The sequence below is a fragment of the Hemitrygon akajei genome, chromosome 8, assembly GCF_048418815.1.
Source record: "Hemitrygon akajei chromosome 8, sHemAka1.3, whole genome shotgun sequence".
Lineage (NCBI taxonomy): Eukaryota > Metazoa > Chordata > Chondrichthyes > Myliobatiformes > Dasyatidae > Hemitrygon > Hemitrygon akajei.
This window is the reverse complement of record NC_133131.1, coordinates 20,903,329-20,918,829: the sequence shown is the minus strand read 5'-3', so window position 1 is coordinate 20,918,829 and position 15,501 is coordinate 20,903,329. Positions and strand designations below refer to the sequence as shown.

General features: G+C 41.0%; 1 protein-coding gene across 1 annotated transcript in view; it reads right to left on the bottom strand.

Moving 5' to 3' along the window:
• LOC140731516 (EF-hand calcium-binding domain-containing protein 5-like) overlaps window positions 1–15,501 on the bottom strand; it is a 108,185-nt gene that overhangs the window by 14,812 nt on the left and 77,872 nt on the right. The window contains exons 13-17 of the mRNA XM_073052986.1: window positions 12,565–12,851; window positions 9,537–9,706; window positions 6,215–6,434; window positions 3,866–4,018; window positions 1,457–1,563 (exon numbers count right to left, since the gene is read on the bottom strand). Of these exons, the coding sequence (XP_072909087.1) occupies window positions 1,457–1,563; window positions 3,866–4,018; window positions 6,215–6,434; window positions 9,537–9,706; window positions 12,565–12,851 (937 nt within the window). The remainder of the gene's footprint in view (window positions 1–1,456; window positions 1,564–3,865; window positions 4,019–6,214; window positions 6,435–9,536; window positions 9,707–12,564; window positions 12,852–15,501) is intronic.

Genomic DNA, 15,501 nt, shown 5'->3' with positions numbered 1-15,501 from the left:
TTGAGCTTGTCACATGCATTTAGACCTAATATTGGCTGTATTGCTCTTTTCTACAATCAGTAGCTGTGACTTTAGGTGCTGCCCTTTGCAGTTGAAGATCACCTGGCTCCAGTGTCAAGCTTGAATGAAATTCCTGTCTTATTTACAGTCACTGGAATGACCCATCTGTTTTACCAGCACCAGCAGTCTGTACAAAATCCACAAAAACTTCCTCCATTTTCTCAGCAACCTTTGTCTTGGTAGCCCCAGCTTTGCAGCACTTTGCAAAATGGCTCTTCTTCCCACAATTATTGCAGGACTTTCTGTAAGCAGGACATGTCTTTGGGATGTGACTACCTCCACATTTTCTGCTTTTGCTGCTTTGCTTTGCTGTTGCTTTGGGAAACAGCTTGTGTGCTGCTCCTCCGTTTTCACAACATGAACTGCTGCGCTGCCCTGTGAAGCTCCTTAGCTTGAACGCGTGTGGTCTCTGCTACCCAACACATATTCACAGCTTTTCCTAGCGTCAAACCTTTTTCACACAGCAGTCCTTCTCCGAGTCTATTATCTGGAATTCCACCAGCTATTCTGTCTCTTAACTAGTGAGCTTCTCAGATCTCCAAACTCACAAGTCTCACTCCAGGTGTGAAGCTCATCTAAGTATTAGTCAAAGCTAATGACTTGTTTCTGGTCATGGGGAAAAGATCTTACATCTCTCAAATGTGATATTTTTACTTGGGACAATATACTCCTCAAATTTTGTCATCAGGGTGTCCAACATAAAAGCTGTCTCATCAATTTGAAAACTGTTATAGATGTCCAAAGCACCTTCACCAATTACATGTAGAAAAACAGATGCTTCAACTTTTCATCGGCCCCTCCTGCTCCACCAGCAGCTAAATATATATTGAATCGCTGTTTGAAGCGTTTCCAGTTATCCGTTTGATTACTGGCAAACTGCATAGGTGCAGAAAGACTTAGCTTATCCATGACCTGGACTCTTGGCCTCTCACCTGAAGCTGTCTTGGTGAACTAGGTGACTGCTAAACTTTGGGAGCAACATGCTCTCTCTCCTCGCTGGCCAGCTTCTCTCCTTCACTTGCTGCCAGCACCTTTCATACTCAAGCCGTCTCTTTCTCAGTCGCACTCTGTATTCATTTACTCTCCATGTTTAGACCTTACGCCATCTTCTGACATCATGTTATGTTTGTTCTTAATAAAGACAGACCTGGTGTAGGTTTATGCTAGAAAAAATTATTACTGAACTGCTCAAACCTGTGCAGGGGCAACCAGTTACAGGTGCATTGCCCACTGGGAACTAAAGTTCTTTATTATGCACACATAACGACACACACCAAAAATAAAACCTTACTCTTAATTAAGAAAAAAATTACACTCTTCAGCATAAGTGCATAGCAGTGATGGCAAATGACTCAAATGTCTCAAATGTGAATGGAGCTCCATAATAATGGCTGACCTGAAATAGTTGTCCTTTCTCTTCAGAATCATTGAAGGTACATGCACATCTGACCATGGTTGGATAGGGTCATTCTCAGAGGTCATTGTCTTGCATAAAACATACTCCTTTGGATTGTAATTGAAATACAATAGTAAATGAAAATTTTGCCCTTGTTTCATTACATTCAATGACCAATACACTGCAGCTTACACTGAGCACAAAACGTACATGGTCATTTTCTGAAATCACAAGAGTCTAATTTGCTTGGCAGTAAATTTCTGTTGCAGATTCTAAAACTTGCTCTAAAGGATCTTGTCTTGGAAACCCAGCATTTATTTCCTATGTTATTTTATTTTATTGTCTTGGGAGGGTATGAATTAGGTCAAGTAACTGAAACAGACATTGTTTCCATCCAAATGAAACATTCCTTTAACATGGGAAACATTGAGCAATGATGACAGAGTTTCAGCAGAACTGGTAAGCTTGGAGATGCACGATAACAAGAGGAAATAAAGGAATGTTCAGATTAACGATTAAAGGGACATGCCTCCAAGAGGACCACAGCTTTGTAGTGGTTTGGAGGCTTGCATGCCTCAATGACGCAGGGAGCTATGTTGGCAGGAGTCAGGGCTTTTATGCTTTGGCTCTTAGTATGTTCACCCATGCCAAACAGGTGAAAGGACAGAGATCAGACTAAGAGCAGTCCACCGGTCCTCCAGGTTTGGCAGTTCAGCTAACAAGCCTGACTGGTAAAACAAAATTGTTATGGAAGCAGCAATGAAGAATCCTTCTACATTTGAGTCTGACAGTATTCCTGAGTCTCCACCTTGAACTTACGTGGCTGACAGAAGTGAAAACCGAGAGGAAACTACTGGCACGATGAAGGAAGCCCTGAACACCACCAGCGAAGGAGGACCTTCACTGCTGCCCTAAATGCCAATGGCTTAACAGAACCACGGAGGGACATGGATAGGTTAGAATTTCAGAATATTTTTGTTTACCCGGGTAAGTGAGTCCAGAACTAGAGGGAAAAGGTTTCAGGTGAGAGGGGAAAAATTTAAAGGAGGTCATAGGGTGTATGGTTTTCACACGGTAGGTTGTGAATATTGAGAACAAGCCGTTGGAGAGACACTGGAGGCAGACACAATTATATTATAAGTTGCTTGGACAGGTACACGGATAGCGCATAAGGAATGTGGACCTAATGCACACAATTAGGATTAGCACTGATGACCACCATTGTCAGATTGAACAAGGTGGGGTGTACAGAGATGTTTCTCTGTGGCGTATTTCTATGATTCTCTGATGTATCCAGCATTTAGGACAGAGATGTGGATAGTGAATCTTTGGAATCCTTTGCCTCAGCCACTGAATATTTTAAAGACAGAGCTCAAAATATTTTTAGATACAAAGTGTACTAAGGGATATGGGCTTTATGCAGTTAAGGAAAAGGGACAGGGGGCCAAATGGCCTACTCCTGCTTCTATTTTTTATTGGTACTAATAAAAGAGAGATGTAGGGATTTGTGAGCATAATGGATTGAAAGTGGCAGGGGAAGTTGTGAAAATTATTAAAAAGGTAAGATTCCAAGGAGGAATCACAAGTTGAAATTTAGGTTAGGTATTCACTAAAGCAACATACTGTCTTAAGTATTTAATATTTCAAAAAGTTCTAATTTATTAACTAGAATTTCAACAAAAATTAAATAGCTAGTTCCTAATTCAGGTACAAATGTTGGTATAAGTAGGTTAACAGAGCAAAGCAACTGAAAATAATCACAATGGCATTAAAAAAGTTTTCAAAATCAAAATCAGGTTTATTATTGCTTACGTATGTCATGAAATTTGGTGTTTTGTGGCAGCAGTACAGCGCAAGACATAAAAAATCATTTTATATTGCAAAAAATGTGGTAGGGAAACTCTAGGCAGTTTCTAGTGTAGGTTACATGGTTGGCACAACATTGAGGACCGAAGTTGTCTATAATGTGCCATACCTTTCGACGTTTTATGTTCTAAAAAAACAATCAGTACGAAAGAGGAACAGCAAGGTAGGGTTCATAGACTGTTCAGAAATCTCTTTGCAGAGGGGAAGAAGCTATTCATAAAATATTGAGAATGGGTCTTCAAGCTCCTGTATCCCCTTCCTGATGGTAGTAATGTGAAGTGGGTATATTCCAGATTCTGAGGGTCTCTAATGATGGACACCACCATTTGAAGATGTCCTCGAGGGTGGGGAGGTTTGTGCCCGTGATGGAACTGACTGAGTCTGTCCCTCTAAGGTAAAGTTGTTTATACTGGATGCCATAAGGCAACCATAATGAGTTTCGACTGATCATGTAAATTAAACTAAAGAATAATGCTAACAAAAAGAACAGAGGTGTTCTGTTAAGGCACCCATAAGAACTTTGTAAGTAAAGAGATGAAATACCTTCACAGTTGTAGGTTCAGTTAGATATGTGATACCAGTCTCGACGCTTGGTGTGATGTTAAAAAGCCACATCATACCAGAGTTCACAGCTTTGAGGACACTATCCCGAACTTGAACATGATGATAGGCAATACTAAATGCCTTTGCAACACCCTAGGAATCAAATTATATCCCATGAATGTTAATATCCCTCACAAATGTTCCATTTGCAAACAGAAAAAAATGAGTGACCGTGCAGTTGCGGCAAAAAGGCAAGTGGGCATTTGAATTCAGATTAAAGCTGTAGTGATTTATTCAGCATTAGCTTCTTCACTGAGTGATCATGACGAAAGTCAAAGTAAAGTCAATCCTGTGATGATTGGAGCTACATGCTATCAAAATACTCTACCTCAGCAGCTGATCTTTAATGATCCACGTCTCAGCCTTTAACTGGGAGAGTCACCAACAGGCAGGCAGAGTTACAAGGTTGGGACTGGTCAATTAAAACTGAAGTGCACTCAAATTTCATCTCTAAGGGTAGTGAATCTCTGGTGTTCTCTGTTCGAGGTTGGAAAGGTTGAAGAGGTGGACCCTGATAGATAGAAGAGGTGAGAATAGGAACTATTTAGGGGGAAGTGAATAGATGTTGGAACCAGATTGGGTGGGAGGGACTATGTGGTCTTACTGATGTAGAAGAGTCCACATGGGGAGCACAGAATGCAGTATTTATTTAGATATTTATTTATTCAGTGATACAGTGTGGAATAGACCTTTGAAGCCCTTTGAGTTGCGCCATCCCAGCAATACACCGACAAACCCTATTAACCCTAGCCAGGATCATGGGATCAGTTAACCTACCCAGTACATCTTTGGACTGTGGGGGAAACCGGAGGAAACTCACAGATTCCACGGGGAGAACATACAAAGACAGAACAGCACCGGAATTGAGCTCTGAAATTCGGATTGCCCCGAGCTCTAATAGCATCACGCTAACCACCATGCTACCATGGTAGATGAGGTCAGAGGAGCTGAATGTGAACCTTCGCCTCACCTGTTTGGGTTCCTGCACAGTGGTGAGGGAGGAGGTATAAGGACAAAGGTTACATCTACTGAAAGGGTAGGGGAGAGTAGCCAGGGGTCATGAAGGGATGGGTGTAGAGGGATGAGCAAACGGGGCAGTTACAGAGGGAGTGCTCAGTTGGGCAGGGACATCCTTTTCAACACTAACAACCTGACCATGGAGTGAGATGCGGTAACAGATATCCGACACAAAGATGAGGCAAGAAGATGTTTAACATTGGGGAATTATGCTTCATATGTAGAGTAAGATGAAGCTTCACAACTCATAAAAATACTCCAGTTATATCGATATACTTGGATATACACTGAGTGACCACTTTATTAGGTACACCTGTTCATAAATGCAAATATCTAACCAGCCAATTAGATATAAAATAAACACTCTGAAATGTATATAATTTATATGAAATAAGCTCAAACCATTTATTCACAAGCTAAATAGTAAAATCAAAGATGAAGTGAGTGAATGTGTTGACCCACACTGAACACAGAGATCCAAGGTTTCTGTTCATTCTGATTGTACCGATAAAAACCAGTGGCCACTTTATTAGGTACATCTGCCTGTTAATGCAGATACCTAACCCGTCAATCATGTGGCAACAACTCAATGCATAAAAGCATGCAGACATGGGCAAGAGGTTCAGTTGCTGTACAGACCAAATATCAGAATGGGGAAGAAATGTGGATCTAAATAACTTTGACAGTGGAATGATTGTTGGTGCCAGACTGAGTGGTTTGAATATCTCAGAAACTGTTATCTTTTGGAATTTTCACATACTGCCATTTCAAGAGTTTACAGAGAATGGTGTGAGAAGTGACAAAAAAACAACCAGTGATTGGCAGTTCTATAGGTGAAAATGCCTTTTTATTCAGAGAGGTCAGAGGAGAATGACCAAACTGGTTCAAGCTGACAGGAAGGCAACAGTAACTTCACATGTTACAACAGTGGTGCTTTACATGTTACAACAGTGGTGCGCACAAGAGTATCTCTGAACGCACATCTTGAACCTCAAAGTGGATAGGTTGCAGGTGCTGAAGACCATGAACATCTTCAGTGGTCACTTTATTAGATACAGGAGGTACATAAATTTTACTGTCAGCCTTCTAAGCATAACCATAAAAAGATACTACATTTAGCAGATCAATAGGTCTACTAAATCAAATAGATAAATAGATTAATAGATTTCTGGTTCAAAATAGATCTATTTTTAAAAATTCTATTCTGCTCTGTGAGATTAATGAGGAGGGGACTGATGTCAGCAACTCCCTCGCACACGCACAGACACTCACCTGATGAAAATTGATCTCATGAGAGGCGAAAACCTTCCCACACTCATCCCTCAACGTGTCAGTACCCAGGACTCCGAACACTCTGTTGTGCTGATCTTTCACTGGGACCACCAGGAATGATCCTTCGGGTGTCTCCCGATGACAGTTCCAAAAATGAACCTTGCCATGGTCCTGAACTCTGTAGATGTAGAGTGGTTTCCCTTCATTAATTGCAGCAAAGCTAAGTCAAATAAAAAAGAAAGAGAACAGTGAGAAGAGATGAGTAACTGAACTGAAATCGCTCACCAAGTTGTCATCGGTGCTGAGGAATGCAGCATTCTGAAATCTAAAGTAATCATGAAGTACTTAGCAAGACAGATGTAGGATTTACTGAATTCCAGGTTGGGATCTATCTTGTCTCAGCCTTTTGTTTTTAAGGCAACTTCACAAAAAAGTTACACCTCTTGCATTCTGAAATAAAGCAGCTTGCTTGAGAAATTTACAGCAATTCAGGCAGCATCTGTGGAGAGGGAAAGCAAGTTAATTTTCAGGTCAATGACCTCTCATCATTACTGGTACCCCTTATATTATTCCAGCCTGTAGGAGATTGTCAGTGGGAGGTTAAATTCATTGAGAAACAGATGCATGTGATGACTATCTGGCCCTTCAAGCCTGATCTGCCATTCATCAAGATCATGGCTAATCTTCCTTAGTGCTATTTTCTTGCACAAGCCCCTAATCTACTGATCTATTGATATCCAGAAATCTATCAATCTGACTTGACTAAACTGAGTGTCTTAACTTCCATAGACCTCCATGATAGAGAATTCCAAATGTTCATTATTATTTGAGTCAAAAACTTTCATTATTTCAGCCTTAAATGATCTACACTTTATTCAACATTCTGTGTCCCCTGGTCTTTGCCTACTCAGTCAGGGGAAATATTCTCCCTGGACCCAGCCTTTCAAGATTTTTAACAATGCTGGAGCTCAAAACAAACCGCTGGAGAAACTCAGCAAATCAGGCAGCATCTGCAGAGGGAAGTCCAGATGAAGGATCTCAACCCAGAACAATGACTAATATGGAAATATATCTGTAGCCTTGAAGTCTTTATAATTTATAATTTTTATAAAATGTAAAGTGACAAAATGGAACCTCTGTGATCCCAGAGTGCTTTGCTGATTTGCTGTTGTGGTTGGATGGGAAACTTGCAAAGGAATGTGATTTATCGCAGGGAGTGTTTTGACATTACAGGATTGAAAGCCAAGAAAAACAGGACACAGCTGTTGGGGGAAAAGCCTCAGAGACAAATCGGCTCATTGAAGACAAATGTGGCTCATTCAAGATGGATGCGAAATAAGACTGAAATAAAATTAAGGGATGGAATGACCTCAAAGACATGAAGTTGATGAATTACTGTGCTCTGTAAATGTATAAAAATTATCGGTTTTGAGTTGTATGATTGAAGCTATTTATCAACAACTTAACATATGGAGGTAGTCTTCTCTTGCAAGTAATAAATGTGCACTTAATTTGATCCAATCTGAGTTTGTTTTAGTCTGTTACTGTCTATTTAGAAAACCAAGTTGAATGGCACAGGACACTGTCCATATATTTTTACAGATTTTGCCTGACCCATTCAGTTCTTCCTGCACTTTCTTTGTTGCTCCAGATTCCAGCATCTAGAGTCTCATGTGTCTCCCTTTTCAATTTCATTAGTTTTCTGAAGAACACAGGCACAATCTATTCAATCTTTCATCACCCAGCAAACCCTGCATCCCTGGAACTAATCTTTATTACACCTTCTCTGTGGCATTTTAGTTTTGAACTGCCAACTTATGATCATAATATATTGGAATACATCTTCACATGTATCCCTTCAGTTCTTAGTTACTTCTGTTCTGAGGGATGTTGGATTTAACTAAAGTTTCAGAAGCCAAATTTAAAGCCACTCAGTTCCCAGGTGCAGAGTGGGTTTATTAACTGCTCAGGTGATTTTGCAATCTAAATCAAGGAACATTTCATCCCAGAATTATTATAGCTGAAAAGAGACTGTTCAACTCACAAAATCCATGTCAGCTTTCTTCAGAGCAACCTATTCAGCACTATTCTTGGTAGACCTGGCACCCAAATGTTACAAGGGATTGCTGTTCAATTAGCCAGGTCCTCCAGGCACCTGAACAATGGTTTTCTCTGAAGATTTGTCATTTACTATATAGCTGAAAGCTGTAGACATTTTCAGTCGATCAAGTTCGGCCATTAGCAATGTGATGGATTATCTGATGGACTACATCTGGTGACATTAGCTGAGGGAAGAATGTTGGCAGCACATGTGGTTTCCCTTTGCACTTGTGCAATGGTGCTGTGCATTTTGATGTATCACTGAGTCAGCAGGACAGGCTGCCAACACTTTGCTTTATCAGTCACCTGAAGGACAGCTCCTTGGGCAATGCAGTATTCTCTTCATACTGCACTATTCTGTATAGATCATGTGCTGAAGTCTGCCTGGAGAAAGACCTGAATCCACACCTAATAGATTTACAAAAGCAGTTGGTTCTGCCAAAGCAGAGCATACTGAGCTTAAACATCTTTATGTTAAAGAAGCTTTATGATTTACACTAATTTGCAGCACCCACAGGATGATTACATTAAAGAGATAGAATTACGCTTAATATCCAGTTCTTCTGAATGCAATGGAACCAACTATTGTTTATGGGTCTATTACAAGTGGCTAATCAATACCGTGAGCACGAGATGCTGGAAATCTTAAGCAGCACCTGCAGCTCCATCATGAGCACTGCTTCCATAGTATCCAAGACATCTTCAAGGAGTGGTGCCCCAGAAAGGCGGCTTCTACAATTAAGGACCACAAGCAGCATCTGTGGAAGGGAATAAGCATTCAACATTTCGGGACGAGACCCTTCAGCAGGACTGATTAAGGGTCTCAGTCCAAAGGTCTCAGCCTGAAATATTAACTTGCTGAGTTTCGCCAGCATTTTGTGTGTGTTCATCAATAGCACGCATAACAAAATTCACCATCTCATTCTCTCCATGATTAGACATTCCTGGTATATATTTTTTGGCTTTGACTTATTTTTGGTTTGTGCTTGTCAGCGAGCTATGTGCACCAAGGGATATTACAGATGGATGTTAACCCAATGGATATGCATCTTTTGCTAAGGAGATTTGCTCTACAATGATGCATTTGAACTCCATCTTTATCTTTCAATATAGCATCTTCTGTGGCCAACTAAGCTTTAGAGAAATTGAAAGAAATCTAAAATTAGTTTGACTACATACATCCAAAAGTTTTTTTTCCACACTGCTGCTTCTGAACACATACCTTACTCCCATGTCTCTGTAGAGTGCTTGGTTCAAGACATATGGTGCATCTTCCAAAGTGCAAGCCACATAGTGCAAGAAATATTCACCCCTCTCTGGCCTGTGAAAATTACGCCTCAACAGGGCAATGGAAGAACTTATTTTCTTGTTGCCGCCGTGTGCTTCTGAATCCTATCACAGACAAAAGCTGTCAATAAACTGTTAGGGAACAAAACCAACTTATGGGAAAGATATCAATAAGCTTGGAAGAGTGCAGAGAAAATTTACGTGGATGTTGTTGGGTTTGAGTTACAGGGGTAGTTTGAATAGGTTGTGCTTTTATTACCTGGAGCACAGGTGAATGAGGGGAGATCATATAGAGCTATACAAAATTATCAGTGGTATACTGTAAATAGAGCAAATGCTTCCTGGCATTTTCCTCTCAGGTTGTGTGATACTAACACGAGAGATCGTAGTTTTAGAGTGGAAGGTGAAATATTTAAGAGGAATCTCAGTGGGAACAACTTCTGCAGATGTATCGTGGAGAACATTCTGACAGGCCGCATTGCCGTCTGGTACGGGTGGGGGGGGTGGCGGGGGGTGGCGGGGAGGGCTACTGCACAGGATCGAAAGAAGCTACAGAAAGTTGTAAACTTAGTCAGCTCCATCATGAGCACTAGCTTCCATAGTATCCAAGACATCTTCAAGGAGTGGTGCCCCAGAAAGGCAGCTTCTACAATTAAGGACCACAACAGCCAGAACATGCCCTCTTCTCATTGCCATCATCAGAAAGGGGGTACAGACGCCTGAAGGCACTCACTCAGTGATTCAAGAACAGCTTCTTCCCCTCTGCCGTCCAATTTCTGAATGGACATTGAACCCATGAACACCACCTCACTTGTTTTTATTATTTCTGTTTTTGCTCTATTTTAAATTTAACTATATAAATACCTATATATACTTAATGTAATTGGTTTCTTTTCTATATTTATCATGTATTGCATTGTACTGCTGCTGCCAAGTTGACAAATTTCACGACATATGCTGGTGATATTGAACAAGATTCTGTTTCTGATTCCGGTTCAGTCAGAGGGTGTTGAGAGCGTGGAAGAAGCTGCTAGCGGAAGTGGTAGATGCAGGATCAATGGTTACACTTAAGAGAAGTTTGGATAGGTACATGGATGAGAGGGGTATGAAAGGCTATGGTCTGGGTGCAGGTAGATGGAACTAGCCAGAAAACCAGGCCAGCATGGACTAAATGGGCTGAAGGGCCTGTTTCTGTGCTGTAATGCTCTATGAGTCTATTGGGCATAGAGATTGAAGGCATTCTTCAAGGAGAGACCAGTAACAGATAATTTAAAGGATTTGATAGGGAAACTATTTTATCAGCAGCAAGTCAGTATTCTGAGGAATGATTGAGGTTACTAAATAAACGAACCAGGTAGGAAATCAAGTGAATGTTTTAATGCAAAAAAAAGTTACTATTTGAGATGAGGTGTGTACAAGAATGGTGGGAAGAAATTTCACATGCACATTAAAAAGGAAAGTTGAGACGTACTGGAATAACCTTCAGGGCTCTGGGAAAAGATTAAGTGAGAGGGAGTATTTGGAAAACTCTTTCACTGAGCTGGCACCAGCACAATGGATTCGACAGTCTTTACATGTTGTTTGATTCTGATAATAATGTGAGTCACTGTAATAACATATTGCAGAATATTTGATATTTAGGAAGCCCAGTTACTGTGTGGCGGCACAGTAGCATAGTGCTTAGCACAATGCTTTACAGTTCCAGCGACCCAGGTTCAATTCCCACTGCTGCCTGTAAGAAGTTTGTACATTCTCTCCATGGCAACGTGACCACGTTGGTTTCCTCCAGATGCTCCTGTTTCCTCTTACTGTCCAAAGATGTACAGGTTGATATTTTCTGGCTATCTGGAAAAGATGATTCTCAGAGTTGTATTCACTGTACATTATTTTGATAATAAAATGAACCTTTGATTGATCATTGTAAATTGTCCTGTGATTAGGCTAGGATTAAATTGGGGACTACTGAGCAGAGTGGCTCAAAGTCCCAGAGGGGCTTTTTCTGCACTGTATGTCACAAATAAATACCCATAAGGAAGCTCAAATCACAGCTTATGCAGGTCAAAGATAATCTGCAACTCAGGTCAGCTGGTGTTTACCAGATCCCCTGTGAATGCAGAGCAGTGTATATCCCAGATGGGACACACGGTGGAAACCCACATCAAGGAGCACAGGAGGTTACCCAGAGAAATCGGCAGTAGCTGAACATTGCATTCACAATGGCCACAGGATTGACTTTGACCGCACAAAACTACTGTGTAATAAGGACGTGGCTGTGGGGGGGGAACCCAAGTGCTGGGCACAGGCACGGAGGCAGGATCGAGAGGCGTTAGCACAGTCGCGAGTGTGGAATAGGTATCCAGGTGAGTCTTGACACGGAGACAAGGTTCACGTTGAGAATCCAGGAAGACAATGCAGAACTTAGGACTGACAGTCCTAAAGAACCATGAACCAAGGTTACTCATACAAGAGTCGACCAATGAACTGGCAGCTCCTTGCTGTGATTCCAGGGTTTTTATCCTGCATTTCCAGATGGAAGGCAGGTGTGTGTAATTAGTGGAACTGGGAATGGTTGGAAATTAGACGAGGGGATTGAAGCCCAATTACTGAGGTAATAGCAAGGTGGGGAATTGCCAGATGGGACCGTGACATACTGTGCCTCGCCAATGGCTTTTGGGGCCGCCTGTTAAAGGAACCTATTGAAATAAAACTAGAGATAAAGAACTTTAATAATGATGAAGGTCTCACTCTAAGTAAGAACTGGAATTCGATTGTAAACAAGGTGGGAGAGTGGAAACCTGATTGGATGAGGATTAACCAATCAGGAGTTACCTTTGTCATCGAAACTTCGGTTATAATCAAAGCCCAGTACCTGGCCGGAAGACCGAGATGAGTTTATTCAAAATAATTATAAATATAAAGAATATGAATGCATCCATGATAATAAAGCTATAATTCCATCCTACCTTAAAAAGGACTTGGAAAACGGTTTTAAAAACAGCTGCCATACTGGAGTCAGAGATCACTGCTGATTGTTTGATGTCAGAGAACCACTTTCTCCTGGCTCTAAGCCGTGCTCGTTCCACACAATTTTGTTCACTTCTGGCTGTGAGAAATGTAACCAGCCCATCAAAGTCGACTTCCTTGCCAGACATTTCATCCACAATCGTTTCAATGTATACAGTGAACTCTGACTTTGTCAGAGTGGGATTGTCTGAATGGTACTTGTGGTGGAGTTTCAGTCTGTGATGTGCTGTTGGAGAAACACAAACCAAACAAAACACACAAAACACATATCTCCAATTATCTACAATGAAAATAAAATCAAATGTGAGAAGGAAAGTAATTTTTAATTATTTTCTGTGTGCTGTACACGTAAATGAGCTAACAGACTCTAATTCCAGAAATTTAAATATGGAGATAAATGAAGAAACTATAAGTTTGACATAAAAGTCTGCCCTCCCCTCACTCAAAAATACAAGAGATTCATGATGGGAATCCAAAGTAACACACATAAAATGCTGGAGGAACGCATCAGGTCAGGCAGCATCTATGGAGATTTTTTAGCTCAAGACCCTTCATCAGGACACTCAATCCCAATGAAGGATCTCAGCCTAAAACTCAGCTTTTTATTTCTCTCCATAGATGCTGCCTGACCTGCTGAGTTCCTCCAGCATTTTAGGGCTGTCAGCCAAAGATCTGTTATGTAACAGGCTGTCTCTGGGAACAGTCTGAACATTAGGATGGTGTATCTCAGATAAAATGCTTATGTTTGCAGATGGTATCTCCTAAATTCATGCAGCCATGGTACTGTAAAATCATACAGTATTTTGGGCTACCTATTTTTACAGCAATCCCATCCCAAACCAATTTATTCTCACAACACTCCCTTCAACTTCCCCCAAATTCTACTACTCACCAACACACAAAGGGAAAGTTACAGTGACCAATTCATCTACCAACCTACACACATTTGGATTTTGGAGGAAATCCATACGCTCACAGGATAATTAAAATGTCTGGCAACCAGGCACTCCATGGTGGACAGAGCACAGGTGCTAGGCAACGCAGTCATCTGGTCACTGATCACCCAGGAATTGCCTTGTTCTTATTGCTACCATCAGAAAGGAGGTACAGAAGCCTGAAGACACACACTCAATGATTCAGGAACAGCTTCTTCCCCTCTCCCATCTGATTTCTGAATGGACAATGAAACTAAGAGCACTACCTCACTCATTATTTTTATTTTTATTTTTGCTCTACTTATTTAACTATATACTTCCTGTAATTCACAAGTTTTCTCCTCTATTTTTATATATTGCAGTGTACTGCTGCTGCAAAGACAACAAATTTCATTTCATATTCTGGTGATATAAAACCTGATTTTGATTCCGATTCACTGATATAGAAGAGACCACAATGGGAGCACTGGACACAATCGACAAGGCTGCATTAGAGAGCTGTGAATGTCTTCCTCACCTGGAAGTGCTGTTTAGGGCTCTGGATGGTGGCACAGGAGGAGGTGTAGGGACGGAAAGGGAGGAGGGATAGATGGGAAGGGTTGCCATGGAGTGAAAGTTCCCTGCAGAAAGCAGAACAGGATAGGGAGGGGAATATGTAGCTGGTGGTGGGTATAACTGAAGCTTCAGTACAGGGGAAGTTGACCTGGGAGAGGATACTGACATTGGCTCTCTTATCCTTACAGTGGATAATCCTTTTATAAACTCAAAGACTTCTGAATTCATTATTTCATATATTCCCAGTGCAGACTTGAAAATAGTCAAAGCAAATCCATATTGTTTCAATCATCTTAATAGCAAATCCTTTACTGAGCACAGCAGCAACGCAACCAGTTGCAGACATCATACCTCTCACAGAGACTTGTGCGTTTAATTGTAGATGACTAGTCCATTTGCCGATAATAATCATGATTCCTGTTAACCTCACTTATTATTATAGAAAAATCTGTACTGTTGCCATTTTCTTGTACAAAGCAATTCTTTCTGTTGGGATTTCAGGAATAAGGTCATTATCAATTGTTAAACTTCCTTAGAGCTGGCCAAACTGTATCTGGGAATTTCAGGCTTTGCATAATACAAAAGAGACTGGAACAAAATTATTTCGAAGTCTGTGACAAAACAACTACAGGAATGTACAGTCAAAATTCCCATTCACCATCATCTCTGAAACTAAGTAAGACAGCCTGCTGGATTCTGAATATTTAGTCAGCCTTGATTTCCACAATTTCTCACAATGATTCCGAATTTCTGGAAACCACCAGGATCTGACACAAATCTAAGGCCATCTGCTTCCCTCCTAGCAGACAGATGACATCTGGCAGCCTGCTCTGGAGCAAGCAGATATTGAAGGCAGCGAAAGAGCACAGACATAAACTGCAATACCCAGAAACGTTTTAAACTTCAAACAGTTTAATGTTTATCATTTTTATTGTAGTGAATAGGATTCCCAGAATGTTCAAAGGAAGTATTTTGGTCTTTTCATGATGGTTGTGAGGCACTGCTTCTCAAACACAAATAAACATGTTATCCCATTTCCTTGGACACAGGACACTAACTGTTAGTCAATTGTGGTCAAGGACTCTGGCAGTGCTGCTCTGAGAATTCCCAGGAGGAGGTGCACGAGAGTTGCTCAGAGCAGGAGCATATTTTCAATTTGCTGCCCTTGAAAACAGCCACAGAAGATGCATTTCTCTGTGATAGGTTACCTTCCTAGAGAAGCAGAATGCCTTTGGATCTCACTGTAGATGCATCTCATGTAATTGTATTGAGGACCTAGTGGCCATTTTATTAGATACACCTGTACACTTGCTCATTAATGAAGATATCTAATCAGTCAAACATGTGGCAGCAACTCAATGCACAAAAGCATACAGACATGGTCAA